The 21,899-nt window shown below is 41.3% G+C and overlaps 1 protein-coding gene across 1 annotated transcript in view; it reads left to right on the forward strand.

Moving 5' to 3' along the window:
• The first annotated feature begins 2,368 nt into the window (after nt 1-2,368).
• meiob (meiosis specific with OB-fold) overlaps nt 2,369-21,899 on the forward strand; it is a 64,436-nt gene continuing 44,905 nt past the window's right edge. The window contains exons 1-4 of the mRNA XM_043711309.2: nt 2,369-2,443; nt 3,838-3,895; nt 11,797-11,928; nt 13,511-13,583. Coding sequence (XP_043567244.2) covers nt 2,372-2,443; nt 3,838-3,895; nt 11,797-11,928; nt 13,511-13,583 — 335 coding nt within the window. The 5' untranslated portion in view covers nt 2,369-2,371. The remainder of the gene's footprint in view (nt 2,444-3,837; nt 3,896-11,796; nt 11,929-13,510; nt 13,584-21,899) is intronic.

Raw genomic sequence — 21,899 nt, forward strand, 5'->3', positions numbered from 1 at the left:
ACACACCTTGTGGCCTTTCTCACCTGACTCCCCTCCCATCTCCCCATGCCCCATTCTTCCTCCACACACTTCTGCCTCCTACACCCCCCAGTCCTTTTCCCCCTTTCCACACACCCCCCAGTCCTTTCCCCCTTTCCACACACCCCCATCCTCACCACACCCCCTTTTTCCCTTCTTTGCCACACCATTTCTGTCGCTCTGCCTCATCACACCTCTTCTATTCCTCGGCCTCACACCCCCCCCCATACCCACTCCACTGCTCCACACTCATCACCTACCCCATCCATGCATCAACCCCCCTCCCATACTCTCCCCAGGTCTCTGTTCCCACCACAAATCCCGCTGCCCTCCCACCTGCATCCCTCTCCCTCTCCCTCCCCTCCGCTGCACCCCTCTCCCTCCCCTAAACCTGTCCCTCTCCCACACCCCCTCTTCAACACACCTGCCCCTCTCCCACACCCCCTCTTCAACACACCTGCCCCTCCCCACACCTCTCTCCTCCCCCCCGCCACACCACTCCCATGACCATTCCCACACCATCTTCCTGCTACACACCTGCCCCCCCCCACTCCCCCTCTCCATCACATGACCCTACCCACACCATCTCTCCCTACACCCGCCCCTCCCCTCCTTCACACCACTCTCCCTCCACCATTCTCACACCATCTTCCCCCATACACCTGCCACACCCCCTCCCTCAAACCCACCTCCGCCTCCCAACACCATCTCCCCCTACACATCTGCCCCTCCCTCACACTCTCCCCTACAAACTTGCACCTTTCCCACACCTCCCTACCTCCCCTCCCCTCTGTCCCCCACCTCCCATTCTCCTCCCCTCCTCTGCCCCTACTCCCCTACCTCTCCCACCTCACCCTCTCTCCCCCCCTACACATCTGCCCCATCCTCACACCCTCTCCCCCTACATACTTGCAGCTCTCCTTCCCCTCCCCCACTGCACCATGCACCCTCCCTGCTCCACACCCATGTTTCCCCTGCATTTCCCACTCCCCTCTGTCCACCCCTCCACTGCCCTCGCTCCCCCCTGCATTCCTCACTCTTCCCCCTCCCCCGCGATCTTCTGTCCCGGCATCCCTCTCTACCTGCGGCCGTCTCTTCCGGCACCCCTCTCCCTCTCTGTTCCCGCACACCCCTCCTCCATGCACGCCCTTGCCCCCCAACAGCATGTTCTCCCTTGCCCCCCCCCCCCCCGTCACCCTCCTCTCTCTCTCTCTGCCCTGTCCCGCAGCTCCCTCTCTCCCCACACCCATCTTGTCCTTGCCTGCCTCCCCTCAACCCTTCTTCCCTCCATCCCATTTTTTCTCTGTCCCTCCCCTACTCCCTCTGCCCATAACCCACACCCCACCTCTATTCATTAACCCACTCCTCTCCTTTGCTCTCTTTAACCACTCGCTTTTTACCTCTGTCTCTCTTTCTCCCCCACCCCCCTCAGCTCCATCAAACCACCAGCCCATGAACTGATTTTTACTTTAATAAAATCTTTGATTAAAATTTATGATGTCTCATAAAGTCTTTTGTATTGTAAACTCCTGAACCTGACTCACTAATTTGGTGTAGTTGTAAGGGGTGATGTATTTTAAAGTTATTCTGGACCCTAATAATATCCTGAATGTTGTAATCTGGCTGAAATTTATTGAGCAGACTATCTGGAGGACAGTAATTGCAACAGGCTCCTTTTTCTCTTTAGAGAAATAGATTAGTCGTATAGACAGTTTCCCATCTTTAGTATCTGTTTTTTCTCAGTCTAAAGTTTGGTGGAATTATTTGTGAGGTCGGTCTAATCTTTGACTGTCCCAAAATGGGCTAGAATTATACATCTTGTAACTTTTTTTAATCAACTACTTCACAGATGTTATTACACACCTCTGGAGCAAGTGGGACTTGTCTCTGGTAGAGACACTAGCACTGAGCCACAGAAGGGCTGTATGAACTAGAATTATAATCAGATGCGGTTGCTGGATTTTTAACAGAAAATAAATTGTTACATCTCGAGGAGAGTGGAGTTTATTTGTGTTTCCACTTTGACACATTAGATAAAGAGCATTTATTTTTGGGGTATTAAGTTCTCTTTTGTATGAAGAGAGCACTACAGGCAGAAGAAACCTGCACTACTCTTGTCACTGTCGAGTTTCCATTTAAGCAGTAATCAAATCCAGCTTCACTTGGATTTGGAAAAAGACAAAGATTAATTTGACTAAATAAACATTTATGACATTCACAAATGAACAGTGGTGAGCTTCCATATTTGGATTTGGTTCGTGGGTGAAACATATGGGAAATGCTCAATTATTTAAATTAAATTTGTTGAAAATGTTTAGAAGCTGAATTTATTATTTCTAAATTACAGGATAAAATGATGGCGTTTGGTTCATCTGGCCAGAACTTCGTTCCGATATCTGATCTTCATCCAAACTCAGCACGACCTGTAGGTGCTAATTGGACCGCAGCCTTGTAATATTTCAAATCTGTTACATTCATATAACATTTTAAACAGTTGTCTGATAGGACTTATTTATCAGTGTCTATTTAAGCTTGATCCAAAAATGTTCCATTTTATCCTTCTGTTTCCAGTATAGGAGAGAGCTGCAGAAACCTTTTGTTTGTGGATCATTCATCATAGAATCAATTCTTTATTCAGCCATAATGTATAGACATGTTTTTGCAGGTTAAAATTTCACCTTGTCAGAAAATAATGTGTTGTCCTTTTGCATTACGTGAAAACACATGTCAATCTTCTGTGGCAATGTATGAGAAGTTAAGTCTTCAGATGAAACCGAGTTGAAGGCTGAGGTAATTGGATCAGTGCATATGTTCACAATGCAGCTTTTTAATATCCATTCTTTCCTAATTTTTCATTTTCTATTTTATGTTTCCAATTTTGTGGAAACTGGCTTTGAATTCTAGTTTTCTAGATAAGTTAACCTCGACAGTTTCCATTATAAGAGTAATAGTAGAAATTTCTAGTGGGAAAATTTGAGGTACTTTGCTCTTAATGATAGGGGTGGATCCAGTGTTACTGATCAACAAGCATCAATTTTCCACGTGCACTGAAGTGAATATTACCCTATGATTTTTAACATTATGTAGATGAAGATGCATTTAATGTTTTACTTATACGTTGTCAATCTGAGACTAGTAGCTATGGGGTGATGCTTAGCTAATAAAAACAGTGCTTCACTGTCAGTTGCAACTCACTTTCTTTGCCAGAAGAAAGCTGTCTGCACCTGTGCAATGAATTGGCAACCTGAACTCTGCCTCCTCAGCAATTATTTTTAAAGGTTTGGGCATTGAGTAACAATGTTTGCTTGCTCATACCTTAAAATTTAGTGTGTCTTTTCGTTATTCAGGAGACCAAAGTGCCAGGGTTCACAATGGTTTAGCCTTATACCACATCTTGTGTTTAAAAAAAACACAAAATCGCTTTCTGAAAGAGGGATAACACTGTTTAGCTTCACTGTAGAAGCGCAACAGGTCAGACAGCATCCAAGGAGCAGGAGAATTGACGTTTCGGGCATAAGCCCTTCTTCAGGATCTTCTGATCTCCAGCATCTGCAGTCCTCACTTTCTCTTAGCTTCACTGTATTCAGGCTTCGTATCAGGATCTGCATCAAGTTATATTGTCAGTGTGAATCCAGAAACACTTTGTCTGACATACAAGTGACTATGCCATTGCAGCCTGCAAACAACATATGGGTGTCAGTAAACCTACTAATACACTTAATAGTACACCACTACGTTATGTAATGACTTAACAAACCTTAATATTAAACATTGACTCCTTCCAGTATTATTCTCGATATGCTATTTTATTCATTTCAGAGTGTGGCTGGAATAGTGATTGGAAAAATTGATGCAAAAGGATTTCCAGACCGAAAAAGTTGAGTATTTGTGTTCTCTTAAAGAAAAGGATCATTTTTTGGTCAATTTACCATCTAGCATTTGCAGAATTTATAATGTTGTTGATATATAAATTAAATTTTATTCAATATTATATGAATGAATTCAATCTATGATACTGATTCAGATGCCTGCTACTAGATTCTATGAGTGAACGTGCAAGCTATTGCTGTAACTAATTTAATAAATGCATGGCTTTCTTTGTAAGGAGCATATGATGTTCTTGTAAAATATAATGACAAAAATGAATATTAGCCTTGACCTTTGTGTTTGTTAAATTGACAGGCTGTCTAATTTGGACAGCTTTGTACTTGTATGTAGCATTTAATTGACATGTCTGTTGATGCATGACACATTGTTAGCCCTAACATTGGTAGCCTCATTGTATCTGTGTTTGAAATTGTTTATTTTTATATTAAGCTTTTTTAATCTTTTTAATCCCCTAGTTATTTTAGTTGCAAATTATGGAAGGTAACTGAATTGAAGATAAATATAAATACATTTATGTATTTTGAGCAACTTATCCACATCCAGTTTCCATGTTTGAATTATTGTTCAAGGGGCAGGGTGCGTGTTGTGCAGACTTCTTGTTGCAGTTGATCTTTTGCCTGTTTGGGGGCTAGCTTTATTGGTGGACACATTTAATAAAATGGAAAGGTGGGGTCAAGTGTAGTGCTCATTGTTACAAATTGCTTATTTTCTGCACAATTCGGTTTTCAACATATGCAATTTCACTTTATGTACTTCAAATATTTATCCCTTCTTGCACTACTTGATCACAATTGGCAATTTTCCGTATACTGTTTTGACAACTTTCTGTCCAGATCCACACTCAGATCATGAGATTCATGCTATATTTTGTCTGCTCGGTTCTTTTCTTTGATTCTGAGGGGCGTGCGTTTATGTAACATATTGGCAGTACTCACAAAGAAACTGAAAATATGGTTGATGAGGAAAATGGGACAGTTCACATTGGTAGAGTAAAGAATAATCTTCGCAGCTTGGGCATCGTGTTATAGCAGGGGACAGGACAACTTTGCTCATTATAGGTATCACTACTACACCTGACTTGTCAGTGTACATTAATGTTTTTACAGTGAAAAACCACAGCCAGTACCCAAAGCATGGTCATTTATCAGCACTGCTTCAGCAGTTTGGCATCTGGGCTTGTTTTGTCAGTCACTGACACAGTTTGAAAATATTTTAATCTATTAACATCTACAAATATATTCAAAATTTTCTCCAGATATAGCCCATATGAAAATAGACATTTTCTTGCCCTTAATTAAAATAATTCTCCCATTCATGCAATACATCTAGGTAAAACTGCTGCTTATTATTTTGTAATTTGTGTAATTACCTGCAAAAATCTCTTCTAAAACTTATAAAATTGACTGTGTTCGGTTTACAATAGAGCTAAACTATTTGGCTGATGCTGAAAAACAAGTTTATTTATTTGAGTAATATGGCATTTTTTAATTCTCTGCTGAAGATCTCCTTTGGTAACTACTGATACTATGTTAAGTTCATTCAGGAAGAGTATTTGTTGCATTTCATTGTTACACCAGCACACCAACAAATCTGGTAAACAAAGCATATGCTGCTACACTTAATGGTCTTGTGCACTGTAGCATCTGTGTTACAAACTTATGTGGGATATTAACCGATAAGAGATTTAAAAAAAGAGAAACCTCAGTTCAAAATGCTTTCCTGTCCTATATAAGTAAAAAGTACTTTAAACTCTAAAGAGGCAATATTATATTTATTTCTTATTTTAAGCCCATGGAATCTCATGTTTTAAGTCTTCAGTCTCTGCAAGTAGCTTTTCTATCTATGTCAGCAATGTGGGCACGCACAATGGTCATTTTAGGAAGCACCTGGGTGAATTCAGAATTCAAATAGACAGACCCTTGAAGCGGGAAAATAGATGTTGCTGTACATTAAGGCACTGTCATTCTCAGCAATCTTGTGCATCCCCTGGTGGTTATTTCAGAAAAGCATTGCCAGAGGTCTGAAAGCCAATCAATCGCAATCTGCTCTCTTGGTCTGTCTGAAGAACTTGAAGATAAATTAAGGAAGAACAATTTCAAATAAAACTTTTGGAAGTAATTATCTACTGTAAATATTAAAAATAATATTGCTTTATCTCAGTTAATATAATTTGTGAAGATCTTTGAGAACAGTACAGACACAGCATTGAGCACTAAGCATGTTTCTACAATAGGAAATATAAATGTGGTTAGGGAGCCAAATCACTGAACAATTATTTTACAGCAAATTCATTATTGTGCCATTGCTTTATAATGTTCAATATAAAAAAAGAAACTGTAGATCTCATACAAAGTGGAAACTTTCATGTTTTGAGAGGCTATAATGGAAGTTAAAAGATAGAAAATATTTATCCAGGAATTCATGTGAAGAAAACTAATACAGACTGGGTTAATAGTTTCTACTTCTGGTTTCTATCAGTTTCAAATGGGCAATAAATGCTGACTAGCCAGCGACTTCCATGTCCCACCAGTAAATGTTTTTAAAAAGTTCGAGGTGAAAGTGACGACTGCAGATGCTGGAGATTAGAGTCAAGAGTGTGGTGCTAGAAAAGCTCAACAGGCCAGGCAGCATCCGAGGAGCAGGAAATCAACATTTCGAGCAAAAGCCCTTCATCAGGAATGAGGTTGGGAGCCTCGGGGGTGGAGAGATAAATGGGAGGAGGGTGGGGCTGGGGGAAGGTAGCTGAGAGTGCAATTGGTGGATGGAGGTGGGCGTAAATTGGTGGGATGGAGGTGAGAGGGGAGGGGTGGAATGGATAGGTGGGAAGGAAGATAGACAGATGAGACAGGTCATGAGGACGTTGCTGAGCTGGAAGGTTGGAACTGGGGTAAGATGGGGAGGGGGAAATGAGAAAACTGGTGAAATCCACATTGATGCCATGGGGTTGGAGGGTCCCGAAGCGGAGGATGAGGCGTTCCTCCTCCAGACGTCTGGTGGTAAGGGCGTGGCGATGGAGGAGGCCCAGGACCTGCATGTCCCCAGCAGAGTGGGAGGGGGAGTTGAAGTGTTCGGCCACGGAGTGGTGGGGTTGATTGGTGCGGTTGTCCCGGAGATGTTCTCTGAAGCACTCTGCATGTACGTTTCCCGTCTCCCCAGTGTGGAGGAGACTGCATCGGGAGCAACAGATACAGTAAATGACGTGTGGAAATGCAGATGAAACTTTGGATGTGGAAGGCTCCTTTGGGGCTATGGACGGAGGTGAGGGTACAGGTTTTGCAGTTCCTGTGATGGCAGAGGAAGGTGCCAGGAGGGGAGGATGGGTTGTTGGGGGCATGGACCTGACGAGGTAGGCATAGAGGGAATGGTCTTTACAGAAAGTGGATGGGGTGGGGAGGAAAATATATCTCTGATGGTGGGGTCTATTTGTAGGTGGTGGAAATGGCAGAGGATGATGCGATGTACATTAGGGCTGGTGGGGTAGAAGGTGAGGACCGGGGGGAACTGTCCTTGTCGCGGTTGGAGGGGTGGGGCTCGTCTCAGCTTGCTTCCACCCCCCCTCCAAATTCATCTCCACATACCTCGATCCCCTTGGTCCAGGAACTCCCCACATACTTTCGGGACACGCTTCCATCTCCTCCAAGACATCCATTTCCCTGACACCCAACGCCTAAATAATATTCTTCTTTAAAGACCGCAATTTCCCTTCCCATGTGGTTGATGATGCCCTCTAACACATCTCATCCACCTCTGCCCTCAAACCCCACCCCTCTAACTGCAACAAGGACAGACAACTTGTCTTAAAAATATGAAAAAATTGGCCTTTTAGCAAGCAACATGAAAACTAAGGACCTTTTCCATCCAGTTCCCTGTACCCACCCCAGAGGTTAAGATTAGTAGTGAGATCATGGAAAACCAAAGTCTTTGTGTACAATAGGAGCCTTTCTTGACTAAGAAAGACACCGGTGTCAAAATGTATAGTGGCCATAAATGTGTCAGGTCAGCTTTTGGCTGACTGAAGAAAAGAATATTTGAGGATTCTTAGTGATCCCCGTTTATGTTTTGATGATTTGGAAAAGCTACATAAGCACCTCAAAGCACTGGAGAAGTGCCACCAGTGAATTCCTTCAAATTTAAAGGCAGAAGGGTGGTCTAAAACAGACCCTGAACCAACTGCTGTTCTTAGAATGCTTTTGCAGCATGCGATGTCCAGGAGAAAAGGGACATGATTTTGGGAGATCCTCAAAGCATTCTAGAAAGACGTTAAACATACCAAAGGACTCATGACAGATGTATGGCTTGTGACTAGCAGAAAATGAAAAAAACTCATTCAGAAAGTTGTGAAACACATCTAAAGACTTCGCCATGAATGTGTAGAGATGAAGTCAAGGCATCAGAGGAAGCATGTAAACCCATTTAGCCAACCCTTCAAGCAGCAACTTGCATGTCACAGAGACCGTGGATCACATATGGAGCTTATTCGAGGAACAGCTACTGTGGGTCCTTGATAAGTATACCTATCAGGCAAGGAGGTAGTGTCGAGAGAGGGAGCCATGGTTTACTAAAGAAGTTGAAGCTCTTGTCAAGAGGAAGAGGAAGGCTTATGTGAGGATGAGGTGTGAAGGCTCAGTTAGGGGACTTGATAGTTATAAGTTAGTGAGAAAAGATCTAAAAAGAGGGTTAAGAAGAGCTAGGAGGGGACATGAGAAGTTGTTGGCAGATAGGATCAAGGAAACCCTAAAGCCTTCTATAGGTATATCAGAAATAAAAAAATAACTAGAGTAAGATTAGGGCCAATCACAGATCATAGTGGAAAGTTGTGCATGGAATCTGAGGACATAGGGGAAGCGCATAATGAATGAAGCACATTGGAAAAGGGCACTGTTCGTGAGAACACAGAAATACAGGCTACAAGATCAGATGGGATTGAGGTTGACAAAGAGGAGATTTTACAATGTTGGAAGATCTGAAAATAGATAAGACCCCGAGACCACTGGGATTTATCCTCCGATTCTGTGGGAAGCCAGGGGCGAGATTACAGAGCCTTTGGCTTCGATCTTTATATCATCATTGTTGACAGGAGTAGTGCCAGAAGACTGAAAGATAGCAAATGTTGTTCCCTTGTTTAAGAAGGGACAATTCTGGTAATTATAGGCCAGTGAGCCTTACTTCGGTTGTGTGTAAAATGTTGGAAAAGCTTATAAGAGCTAGGATTTATAATCATCTGGAAAGGAATAATTTGATTAGGGATAGTCAACACGGTTTTGTGAAGGGTAGGCCGTGCCTCTCTAATCTTATTGAGCTGTTCGAGAAGGTGACAAACAGGTGGATGGAGGTAAGGTGGTTGATATGGTTCTGGATTAGTAGTGCTGGAAGAGCACAGCAGTTCAGGCAGCATCCAAGGAGCACATGGACTTCAATAAGGTGTTTGATAAGGTTCCACACGGTAGGTTGTTGCACAAAATAAGGAGTTTAGGATTGAAGGTGATTTAGCGGTTTGGATCAGAACTTGGCTAGATGAAAGAAGAGAGAGGGTGGTGGTTGATGGGAAATGTTAGTCCTGGAGCTCAGTTACCAGTGGTGTGCCGCAAGGATCTGTTTTGGGGCCACTGCTGTTTGTCATTTTTATAAATAATCTGGAGGTGAGCGTAGAAGGATGGGTTAGTAAATTTGCAAATGACACAAAGGTCGGCAGAGTAGTGAATAGTGCCAAAGGATGTTGTGGGTTTCAGAGGAACTTGGATAAGATGCAGAGCTGAGCTGAGAAGTAGCAAATGGAATTTAATGCAGAAAAATGTGAAGTAGTTTACTTTGGAAGAAGTAACAGGATTGCAGAGTACTGGACTAATGGTAAAATTTTTGGCAATGTTGATGAACAGAGAGGTTTCAGTGTCCAGCTGCACAAATTCCTGAAAGGTGCCAGCCAGGTTGATAGGATTGTTAAGAAGGCATATGCTGTGTTGCCGTTTATTGGTAGGGGGATTGAGTTTCAGAGCCATGAGGTCATGCTTCAGCTGTGTAAGACACTGGTAAGGCCGCACCTGGAGTATTGTGTGCAGTTCTGGTCACCGCGTTATAGGAAGGATGTGGAAGCTTTGGAAGGGTTCAGAGGAGATTTACTAGGATGTTGCCTGGTATGGAAGGAAGGCCTTACGAGGAAAAGCTGAGGGAACTGAGGCTGTTTTCGTTGGAGAGAAGAAGGTTGAGAGGTGACGTAATCAAGACGTATAAAATATTCAGAGGGTTAGATAGTGTGGACAGTGAAAGCCTTTTTCCTAGGATGGTGAAGGCTAACATGAGGAGTCATAGCTTTAAATTTAGGGTGATAGATTTAGGACAGATATCAGGGTAGTTTCTTTACTCAGGGAGTAGTAGGGGCATGGAATGGCCTGCCTGTAACAGTAGTACACTCGTCGACATTAAGGGCATTTAAATGGGCATTGGACATACATATGGATAATAATGGAACAGTGTAGATTACATGGGTTTCAGATTAATTACTGCACTGTAATGTTCCATGTTCTATATTCAACTTATCAGCCATTTCAGAACACAGCTGAACGAGAATACAAACAACTCAGCTATGATCTCAAGGGACTGTCTAAGTAAAAAAACATGTATTATTCTTCTGTGAACATTAGGTTGATGTTCATTTAAAACCACAAGGTTAACATGCTGTAATTAGGCACATTTGTTAGAGGCGTTTAAAGTAATGAAAGGATAGGACAGTGAAACTGGAAACAGTTCTGGCCAGATTTTTCGATGCTAGGCCAAGAATCCAGTGCTTGGACAAATTCGGAGTCTTTACTCTGCACCTAAGCTGCTTCATGATTATGATGTGATCTTCTGGTCAAATGGCCATATTACCTAAGAGACAAACCCTAAACCCAGTTAAAGCCAATACGTACGAGGCTGAAATTATCTGGATGGCACCTGAATGGCACAGCTATAGTGGAGGTTGCTTTGCTAACTTGAGCAGGCAACACCTCGCTAGGCTGAATTAGACGGATTCAAAATGGCTCTACTATGCACAAACAAGTATGTTCACTTGTGCCGACAAAGATGTTGAAAATTGAATTCCATTCCGTACAGCTCCTTTGGGAATTTAATTGGAGGTAAACACCTTCCCTGCCCCTCTCAACTAATGGTCTATTGAAAATTTGAATTGTCTTGGAGGCATCAGGATGCCAACCTGGCTTAGTGACCACCATTTTCAAAGCCACACTACACTGGGGCCTGAATTCATGGTCCTTTGTAAAATGGTATCCCTCATGTTTGAGTGCAGAAATGTGGGATAGAAATAAGAAACTTCTTTTTAACACATAATACCGAGACTGTGAATGTACTCCAAGTTAGTGAGAGGAGTGAAGATATTTAAGTATTTCAGAACAGTTAAGGTAGATGGTTAAAGCAAAGGTAGAGAAAAGAGAAATCAGAAAGCACCAACAAAAACTAGTTGATCTGAAAACTTGTGTTTTGAAATTTCTATGTAATCAGAATAAATAAAATAAATAAATAAATAAAAGTTGAAGGGAAAGCTTTTCTCTACATGTATAGGTGCTTGAAAATTCCTGAATCCTCCTGAAGGCAAGGAGAAAGCAGAAGTAAATTACTTTTCTTTTTACTCGTTTAAAAGTTGTGATACCGAAGTTTGTATTTGTATTTTATTTTTATTCACTCATGGGACGTGGGTGTCGCTGGCTGGCCAGTATTTGTTCTTATTGCCCATCACTAGTTGCCCTTGAGAAGGTGAAGGTGAACTGCCTTTTTGAACAGCTGCAGTACATTCAGATGTACATTAATGTTTTAAATCAGTAACAATCCAGATATTTACATATTGTATTAGAAGTACAAATGCATACAGTTTGGTAACATTTTGTTTACTTTCTTTAGACATCGGGACAGAAAGATACACTTTTACTTTCACAATTCGAGATTGTCCAGTTTCCTTCATCAATGTAGTTTCATGGGGGAGAGAAGAATATGTAAGAGGGCTTTCCAACAGTTTCAGAATTGGGGACTGCGGTATGTTTTAATTAAATGACTAGCTAATAAAATTAACCTTAAAACAGAAATATTTCATAATAAGTGTGTTTTTCCTATGTATTCAATGTTGCATATTATTTTGAAGAAAGTGCACCATTCAAACAGTTAAGTGATCAATATGCATGTTGATTTTTGACAATTTAGTTCATCCAAGTCAGACATTTTGCTTAAAAATCAGTCACACGCTAGTCTATTTGTTTTGTTAATTATAAATGCCAGCAGTTTTTGAGTTTACATTATCTGACCCATAGACTCTTGATTGTTATTTAAAATATACATTCTACAATATTAACCTTGCCTCAATACCCATGGGCTTCATGAAGAAAATGATTTGTTCTTCGAAATGATTCCATATACGTCAGCAGTCTTAAGATGTTCATCTAAATGTCTATTTTTCAGGACAATGCTTTCAGAAGTCCAGAGTCATGCAGTTTGCATGTTTTGCATGCTTTTCAGAAAATCAAAAAAATAAACCCAAGTTCTTCTGATGAGTTGATGTATGCATGTAGCTCGTCAATAGTTCTGTCAGCCAGAACAGTGACTGTTGACAACTATATACCTTCCTAGGAATTGGGGTCCCTGAATCTGGAACTTCCTGATATTTTAGGAATTTTGAGGAATGCTGGATATCTTCAGTAATAAATTCTGGTACTCATTTAATCAAATGTTGTCTTAGTGGTAATCTTTAATTCCAGTTTGCAGGATTATACTTAAGACACAAAGTTACAATTGCATTTTTTTGCCTTTGTTCTATTGTTTAATCAGATTACATCAATAAAATTAGCTTTATGATGGTGCAGATTTTGAGCTTAGATTGAAACCAGGAGTGACTTGAAGCTTACTTTCATATGTGGCTTGGCTGACTTAGGCTGTGTGCTTCTCTGAAGCCAGTTATTTTACGTTAATTAGGAATTAGTAACATTTCGGCTCTTGAATGCTGACTTCAGAAAATAGAATTGTGCAAAATAGTTTAATTAATACAATGCAGTCTGGCCTGTCAAAGTGCAAACCAGTTGAATGGTTAATTTTTTCATGTTTCTAGAACTGTTAACTAATTTTTTAAAAAAAGTTTTGTTTTAATAAACTTAACTGCAAAAAATTGTCCTCTACACCATATTGTAGTTTCAGAGTATTTTTGGTTGGTCAAGTAGTCTGAGATATAAATTGGCTTTTGTATTCCAGTTGCTAGCGAATCACAGGAACTGCACAGCAGGACCATGTGGAATTCCCACTGCAGCTGATTATGTGGGAATTGCCTGAAAAAAATAATTTTCCAGTGGGCAATTGCCCTCCATTTGGAACCCTCGAAAATAATCCATTAAACTCACAGAATTCAGATTCAGATTGGGCAGATGTTGGAAGATGTGTGCCAGAAACCTGTGCAAGTCCTGACCAGTGAATCCAAGTATGAGTTTTCCATTTGATGCCTTTTAGGGACCCAAGTTTAATATACTAGGATCGTTTTCTCCATACTTGTTTGACCCTCTTTCTTATTATAGTTATACAGAGTCTCAAAGATGATGTATCCATGTACTTATAATTTGAAAACATTTTTTGCTAGTTGTGATTGAAAATCCACTAGTGCAGGCCAAGGATATAGAAAAGGAGGAAAGATTCAGCCCATCTACTTCAAGGTATATTGAGAGTTATATCTTCACCACTCAATTATAGTATGAATGCATGAAGCCCTCTGATGTAATTTAAATTGCTCAATTGTTAACAATGGAGGTTCTGGTCAAATATAACGAAAATATAAATGATAATTTGTCCTCAACATTCATGGTGGGGGAGGGAGGTGAGCAATGATGAAAGCTGATGGAGGGACCCACCAAACTGTAAGAACACCATCATTTGATCCTATATTGGGATGTCCCTTTTGAATTCACTCTGGCCTGTGAATTCCACAGTGCTGTCTGAAATGCAAATTCCATTCTCAATAAGTTAGATCTGCCGGACTCTTTATGGAATAGAGCATTGGAAATTGTGAATATTTGAATAGTGAAATTTGTTTGATTAACTGAACACCAGTAAGAAATGAAGATCAAGAAATTCTGATTCATATTTTTTGGAAGAGTGACTAATACAGTAAACAGAGAACTGTGAATGTTTTTTCGAGGGAATTTTGGGTAATATCTTTCATATTTCACTGTAAGCTAAAATTGAAGGCAAATATTGACCTGGCTAGGAAATTAATTGAACAGCTGGAGATAGAAAGTAGGGACAATGGCCAGAGGCACCTACTGGTGTCCTAGAAGGATTCATGTTCCAGCCTGAACTATTCATCATATTTATTAACAATGTAGATGATGAGATAGAAAGCTACATATCCACCTTTTGACAATGAGTAAATTTAGGTGGCATTGTAAGCAGTATAGACAGAAACATAAAATTACAGAGGTATTGACACATCAAACAAATGGATAAGTTTTGGCAAATGGAGACATATATTTCATCCTTCCCCAGCTACCTTCAGTTCTGGACTTTAACGTTAACGGTTTACTCTCTATTGATGCCGCCAAATCTGCATTGTTTCTCCAGCACTCTGTTTTTGGTTTTGGCAAATAGTAGAGTGAGACATTGGTAGAGTGTTTATTCATTATTTCATATCATCATTACTCGGGAGAAGGAGGATACAAGTACAGAATTTGGTAAGAGAAATTGAAGTTCTTAAGCAGATTAATGTAAGAAGCTAGGAAGGTTTGGAGAATTTAACAGATTTAAAAGATCCAGATGAGTTGCATTTCAAGCTGTTGTGGGAAATAAGGGAGCAAAATACAAAGGCCCTTACTCAAATTTTTAAATTGTCTCTGGCCACCGGAGAGGTGCTAGAGGACTGGGCGGCAGCTGCTGTGTTTCCACTTTACAAGAGGGGTGGTAGAGATAGACCAGGGAGCTATAGACCAGTGAATCTAACATTGGTAGTGGGGAAACTATTGGAGAAATTAGTGAAAGAGAAAATTAATCTCCATTTAGAGAGGCAAGGTTTTGATCAGGGATTATCAGTGTGGCTTTGTCACAGTGAGGTCACACTGAACAAATCTGGTGGAATTGTTTGAGGAGGTGACCAAGTTTTGGATGAAGCCAGGACAGTTGGAATATCTGTTGGACTATAACCTGGTGTTGTGTGATTGTTAACTTTGTCCATCCCAGTCTAACACTGGCACCTCCACATCGAAGCTAGGACAGTTAGTTTATATGGACTTCAGCAATGCCTTTGACAAGGTCCCACATAGGAAACTGATAACGAAGCTAAAAGCTGAAAGATTCACTGGTCTATAGATGGGATCCAGGGTAACTCAATAAGGTGGATCCAAAATTGGCTTGAGACAGGATGGTGGTAGAAGACTATTTGTGACTGGAGCCCTGTGTGCAATGGCATACCACAGGATCAGTGCTGGGCTGTCTATTGTTTGTGATATTCATAAATGATGTAAATGAGGATGTGGGAGGGATGCAGGTTACATAATATTGGTCAGGTTGTTGATAAGGAAGACGGTCTCAGCTTACAGGAAGACACAACTGGATTGGTCAGTTAGGCAGATCAGTGGCAGATGGAATTTAACCCTGATAAATGTGAGGTGATGCACCTTAGAAGAAGGAACAAGACAACGGAGTACTTAATGAATGGCAAGGCAAAGGAAGCTGAAAGGAACAGAGGTTTTTGTTTTGGGATGTTTGTCCACAGATTCCTGAAGGTGGCGGGACAGCTTAATAAGGTATTTAAGTAGAGATACAGTAAACTTGTAAGAGCGTGGAGGTAACGTTGGAGCTATACAGAACTTTGGTTAGGCCACAGTTGATAACTGCATGCAGTTCTGGTCACCACATTATCAGAGGTTTATGATTGCACTGGTGGAATTCAAAGGAGATTCATCAGGATGTTGCCTGGGATGGAGAATTTCAGCTATGAGGAGAATTTGGATAATTATGGGTTGTTTTCTTTCAAACCAGCAAAGTTGAGGAGGAACCCAATAGAGGTGTACAAGATTATGAGGAGCATGGATATGTGAATAGAAAGCAGCTGTTCCCCTTGGTTGAAGGGTCAATAATGAGAGAACATAATTTTAAAATAAAGAGCAGGAGGTTTCGAGGGGATTTGAAGAAAAACTTTTCCACAGAGGGTGTTAGATTCAACTAGGAGAAAGTGAGGACTGCAGATGCTGGAGATCAGAGTCAAGAGTTTAGTGCTGGACAAGCACAGCAGGTCAGGCAGCATCCAAGGAGCAGGAGAATCTACATTTCAGGCATAAGCCCTTCATGTCTGAAATGCACTGCCTCGGAGGGTAGTTGAGGCAGGAAACCTCACAACACACAACCAAAAAGTAGGAATTATTTGTTTTATTTATTTAAAGTAGGCCTCATTAACCCAATAGTATTATCGGCAATGTCTCCAAACTCTGATCCAGGTGTTGCATAGTCAATCACCCAATTGGGTGATGTATGAACAGTTCATAATTTGTCTTGACTGGCTATGTAGTGAATGTCCAATTTCTGATTGATTGCCAGTGAAAGTAACGTTCATTTACAGGTAGTTCTTCTATGATGTGATGGTTGCATTCTTGTGCAACCCTGCATTATAGAAAACTCACACGTTAGCAGCAGCGCTTAAAGTGTTGGCGATATAATCGCATTACAACCAACGTACATTTTAAAAGTTTTTGCTTTCGAAACAATGTCTCCAATTCATCAATCATGTAACAGTGATTTCACGTTAACGAAACATGTGTTACAGCAGAACGACCTGTACAGACCTCACTTCCCATTATCTTATGATTTGATCTTTAAGTTGATAATGATCCATGGGCCTATCTTCTTCTTCTTGGTTTACTGTGGTTATTTTTGACTTGTTTCCAAGATAAAAGGATAGTTTAATATATTCTTTACTCATATGTTTTAGCAAGGAAATAGATGCTATCAAAAGCCAATGATTGATACTCGGGTTCAACGTCTCACAATTTGCTTAATGATGCAAGTTTCTATTATATCAGCCACTTATCACTGACATTTATTTATTCATTGAGCCATTTAGGTCCTTATAATCTTTTTAAAAATAAATGATGTAGAGTAAAACGTTGCGCATGCCCTAAAAACTCTATAAAAGTATGACAGAATATCACAGTATATTAATCTAAACAAATTGTTCTAGACAATGTAAAAAAGAATGAAGTAGTGAAATATTCTTATATATAGAAACTCTAAAGAAATGTAGAGTAACAAACTTAAACATAATTGTTACAAAGTATTATTACAAAGTTAACTCTAATAGGAGGATAAAATAGAAGGATAAAATTTAATGCATGAACTCAACATTTTACCACATTATATTTCATTTGTCAAGCTTTTGTCCACTCACTTAGCCTGTCTCTATCCATCTGCAGATTCATAGTATCATCCTCACTGCTTGCCCTCCCACCAATTTTTGTATCATCCATAATTTGGTGGTAGTAAGTTCACTTCCATCATCCAAGTCATCATTATACATTGTTAACAATTATGGTCACGCACTGCTATAAACTTAGAAAATTGGACAGGAATAGTCCTTTCAGCCCTTTGAACCTCCACCACCATTCATAGGTGATCATCCAGTTCAGTGCTCAGTTCCCACTCTCTCTCCATACCCTTTGATCCTTTTTCGTCCTAAGAGCTATATTGTACTCATTGAAAACATCCAACATTTAAAGCACAACCACTTCTAGCGGCAAAGTATACCACAGGCTCACGACTCTCGGTAAAGCAAGTTCTTCTCATCTCAATCCTAAAGGACCTGTCCTGTATCCTTAAACGGTGGCCTCTGGGCGTGGACTCCCCTGGTCATCAGGAACTTCCTACATTTACCCTGGCTAGTCCTGTTACAATTTCCTAGGTTTCCATGATATCCCTCCTCATTCTTCTAAAATGCGATGAATATTGTTCTCACTGATGCAGTCTCTTTTCAAACATCAGTCCTGCCATTCGAGGAATCAATCTGGTGAACCTTCAATGCACTCCCTTTTTAGCTAAAATATTCTTCAGATAAAGAGACCAAAAACTGCGCACAGTACTCCAGGTGTGATCTTATCAAGACCCTGGACAATTGAAGCAAGACATCCCCATTCCTGTACTCAAATCCTACTGCTATGAATACAATATGTCACTTGTCTTCTTCACCACATGCTGTATCTGCATGCTTGCTTTCAGTGATTCGTGTACAAGGACACTCAGGTCTCACTGCACCATCCTTTTTCCCAATCTGTCACCGTTCAGATAATTTACCTTCCTCTTCTTGCTACCAAAGTGACTAACCTCATATTTAACCACATTACTCTTCATCTATCATGCACTTGCCACCCACTTGTCCAAATCACACTGAAGCATCTTTGCATCCTCCTCATAGGTCATCATTCTGAAAGTGATTGCTTCAGGGTAAAAACAATGACTGCAGATGCTGGAAACCAGAGTCTGGATTAGAGTGGTGCTAGAAAAGCACAGCAGTTCAGGCAGCATCCGAGGAGCAGTAAAATTGATGTTTTGGGCAAAAGCCCTTCATCAGGAATACAGGCAGAGAGCCTGAAGGGTGGAGAGATAAATGAGAGGAGGGTGGGGGTGGGGAGAAAGTAGCATAGAGTACAGTAGGTGAGTGGGGGAGGGGATGAAGGTGATAGGTCGGGGGGGAAGGGTGCAGTGGATAGGTGGAAAAGAAGATAGGCAGGTGGGACAAGTCATGGGGACAGTGCTGAGCTGGAAGTTTGGTATGGGGTGAGGTTGGGGAAGGGGAAATGAGGAAGTCCACATTGATTTCCTGGGGTTGAGGTGTTCCGAGGCAGAAGATGAGGCGTTCTTCCTCCAGGTGTCTGGTGGTGAGGGAGCGCCGGTGAAGGAGGCCCAGGATCTCCATGTCCTCGCCAGAGTGAGAGGGGGAGTTGAAATGTTGGGCCACAGGGCGGTGTGGTTGATTGGTGCAGGTGTCCCAGAGATGTTCCCTAAAGCGCTCTGCTAGGAGGCATCCAGTCTCCCCAATGTAGAGGAGACCACAATAAATGATATTGCTGGACGTGGAGGTAAAACTTTGGATGTGGAAGGCTCCTTTAGGGCCTTGGATGGAGGTGAGGGAGGAGGTGTGGGCTCAGGTTTTGCAATTCCTGCAGCGGCAGGGGAGGGTGGGTTGTAGGGGGGCGTGGACCTGACCAGGTATCACAGAGGGAACGGTCTTTGCGGAAGGCGGAAAGGGGTGGGGAGGGAAATATATCCCTGGTGGTGGGGTCTGTTTGGAGGTGGCAGAAATGTCGGCCAATGATTTGGTTTATGCGAAGGTTGGTAGGGTGGAAGGTGAGCACCAGTGGCGTTCTGTCCTTGTTACGGTTGGAGGGGTGGGGTCTGAGGGCGGAGGTGCGGGATGTGGACGAGATGCGTTGGAGGGGCATCTTTAACCATGTGGGAAGGGAAGTTGCGGTCTCTAAAGAAGGAGGCCATCTGGTGTGTTCTGTGGTGGAACTGGTCCTCCTGGGAGCAGATACAGCGGAGGCGGAGGAATTGGGAATATGGGATGGCATTTTTGCAGGAGGTAGGGTGTTCATTGCTTATCAGCAGTTCACATTGCTTCTCGTTAGTGTCTTTAACCCAGCCATCTGCACCTGTTTAAAAATGACCTTCCTTCCAACATAAGGTTAGATTTGCTGATAATATACATCCAAAAGTCATCCAGTTAGTGAAGAAGCCCATGCCAAGTTATCCAGGCTTGGGCTACAAGTTGTAGGTCATCAACAGTTCCAAGGATGACGGCTACTCAAGGTTGTGATCTTCTAACACCTGACTGAACAGGCCAATTTTCTACTTGCATATCTTTGAGCACTGTATCTGGATTGTCAAGAGCATCACCCCCATCAGGTCTTGCTTTTTCCAAGCGCTCAAACATTCCAGGTGAGGACAAAGACAATACAATGAAGACAAACCGAAGTTGTTAGCCTTGACATAAATGGCTGGGAGGAGCTTGTTTTCAATGTTCATAATGGTAATAATTGCACCATCAAGCTACTGCATGCTTTGAGTCCCGACAGCTTGATGATGAAGCAGAGAAGTGGATAGGAATGTGAATAAAGGAAGAAAATCCTCCTCTCTGGAATTCACACACTCATGACAGATGAGGCAGGATTTGTTCAGCATACCCCTAGTACTTGTGACGTATTTAAAAGACCACTGTGCACCCAGATGAGCCCAAGCATTGCAGAGCTGCCTTGCTCAGTCAAGGATGAAGTCTAAACATGTCAGAGAAGGGGATCATAATATCACAGTCCTTCAACAGGGACCATCAAGTTCTGGTCAAGGAGGTGATGAAAAGGGGAGGAGTCCTTTTCCAAGAAGATTAACAGAAGAGTCACAGCACCACTGGCAGCATATTCTGAAGTCATCACCTGGACAGAACTATTTTGATGGTGAAGAAGCATGGCCAGCAGTGCTGCAAGAGGATCAGTTACCCTCTCCATTCTGGCAGGGTAAGTGCCATACTTTGTTATCTCACATCTGCACTACCTCTGCTATTGTACCTACCACCTACCAAGGCTCACACTCTGGCATTCGCACTCTTACCTATGTTATGAAGATGTAGGTGTGTACTGTACCTTTAAGAGAGAGAGGAAGCTGGCAAGGACTGAAACCACAGAGTGTGCTGAACAATTTAAAAATGTAACTTTTTTTGGAACAAATAGCTGGAGTTGCATTGCCATGGAACAAAAACAAATTCAAATTCAGCCAATCAGTTTAAATTATGCCCCAGATACCAAAATCCATTCAAATTTGAAGTTTACTATTTGAGATGACATCAAACCAATGAAAGCATCTGATGTTTTAGGGTATAAAACCAGACATTTTGAACAGTTAGAGGGAGAACAGCAAAGAACTGCCAAGCATCAACAACAGCCAACAAAATAACTCTCTGAAAAGTACCTGTCAATAAGAAATTTGTGCAGCAAAACCCTAAAGCCGACTTAGAGAAATCTACAGAGAAAGTTCAAAGACAACAACTGGGTTTGAAAGTAATTTGCCATAAATCTAAGAGGGAATTTATCGGATCAGTATTGTAGAGTGGTGCCAAACTATAGGCTTCAGAGAAAGGAGTAGTACATAGTGTTGTTTTAATCTCTTTTGGATTTAAAGAATAAAATTATTAATTTTTACTTTAAATAATGAGATCTGGGATAGTTCTTTGCCTCTCGAAATTTAACAGATTACGACGTGAGGTGAGCTTCTCTTGCAGAGAGGTTTACACTGTGTCGTCAGTTTGAGGGTTCTCGTCAGTGATTTGAACAGGTTTAGACAGATCCAGTCTGAGATTTGGACAGATTTGAATAGATTTGGGGTCTGAAAAAAGCCCAGTAGATTTAAACACTTGCCAGTTAGTGTTCTAGGTCATTAACTAAAACATAGGTGAGACAATTTGTTTAATTTCAGTTACTTGTACTTAGTTCAATTAAAAGGGAGAGAAATGGCTCTTAATTGCCAAAGAGGTTCTGGAGTTTGCAGATGATTACCAAATTTGCCAGGAAAGTTTAGAAAATAAAAGACCATACTCTTAGACTGAGCAAAGAGGTTAGAATTGGATTTAACCAAAGACAGAATTAAAGCTGAAATTATTACTCCAACACTTAGAGGTATGAGAGAAACAGACAATTGCAGTAGAGTTAGAAAATCTTCAATTATAATTGAGGAAAATTAAGTTTGAAGACAAAGAAAGAGAGAGGAAGAGAAGAAAGGGAAAGAGAGAAGGAAAAGAAAGAGAAGGTTCTTAGCTGAGCAAAACGAGAGAATTTGAACTCAAGAAGTTGCGACTTAATCAGCAAAGTAAAGAAGATGGAGATTAAAAGTAAAGGTAGCGATGTATACAACTATGTCAAAACTCTGCCACATTTTGATGAGAAAGATGTTGAAGCCTTCTTTATTTCAATTGAAAAATTGGCTAGGCAGATGGGGTGGTCCAA

The sequence above is a fragment of the Chiloscyllium plagiosum genome, unplaced genomic scaffold, assembly GCF_037043375.1.
Source record: "Chiloscyllium plagiosum isolate Xiang-an unplaced genomic scaffold, Cpla_swu_hap1 HiC_scaffold_20, whole genome shotgun sequence".
In the NCBI taxonomy this organism is placed as follows: domain Eukaryota; kingdom Metazoa; phylum Chordata; class Chondrichthyes; order Orectolobiformes; family Hemiscylliidae; genus Chiloscyllium; species Chiloscyllium plagiosum.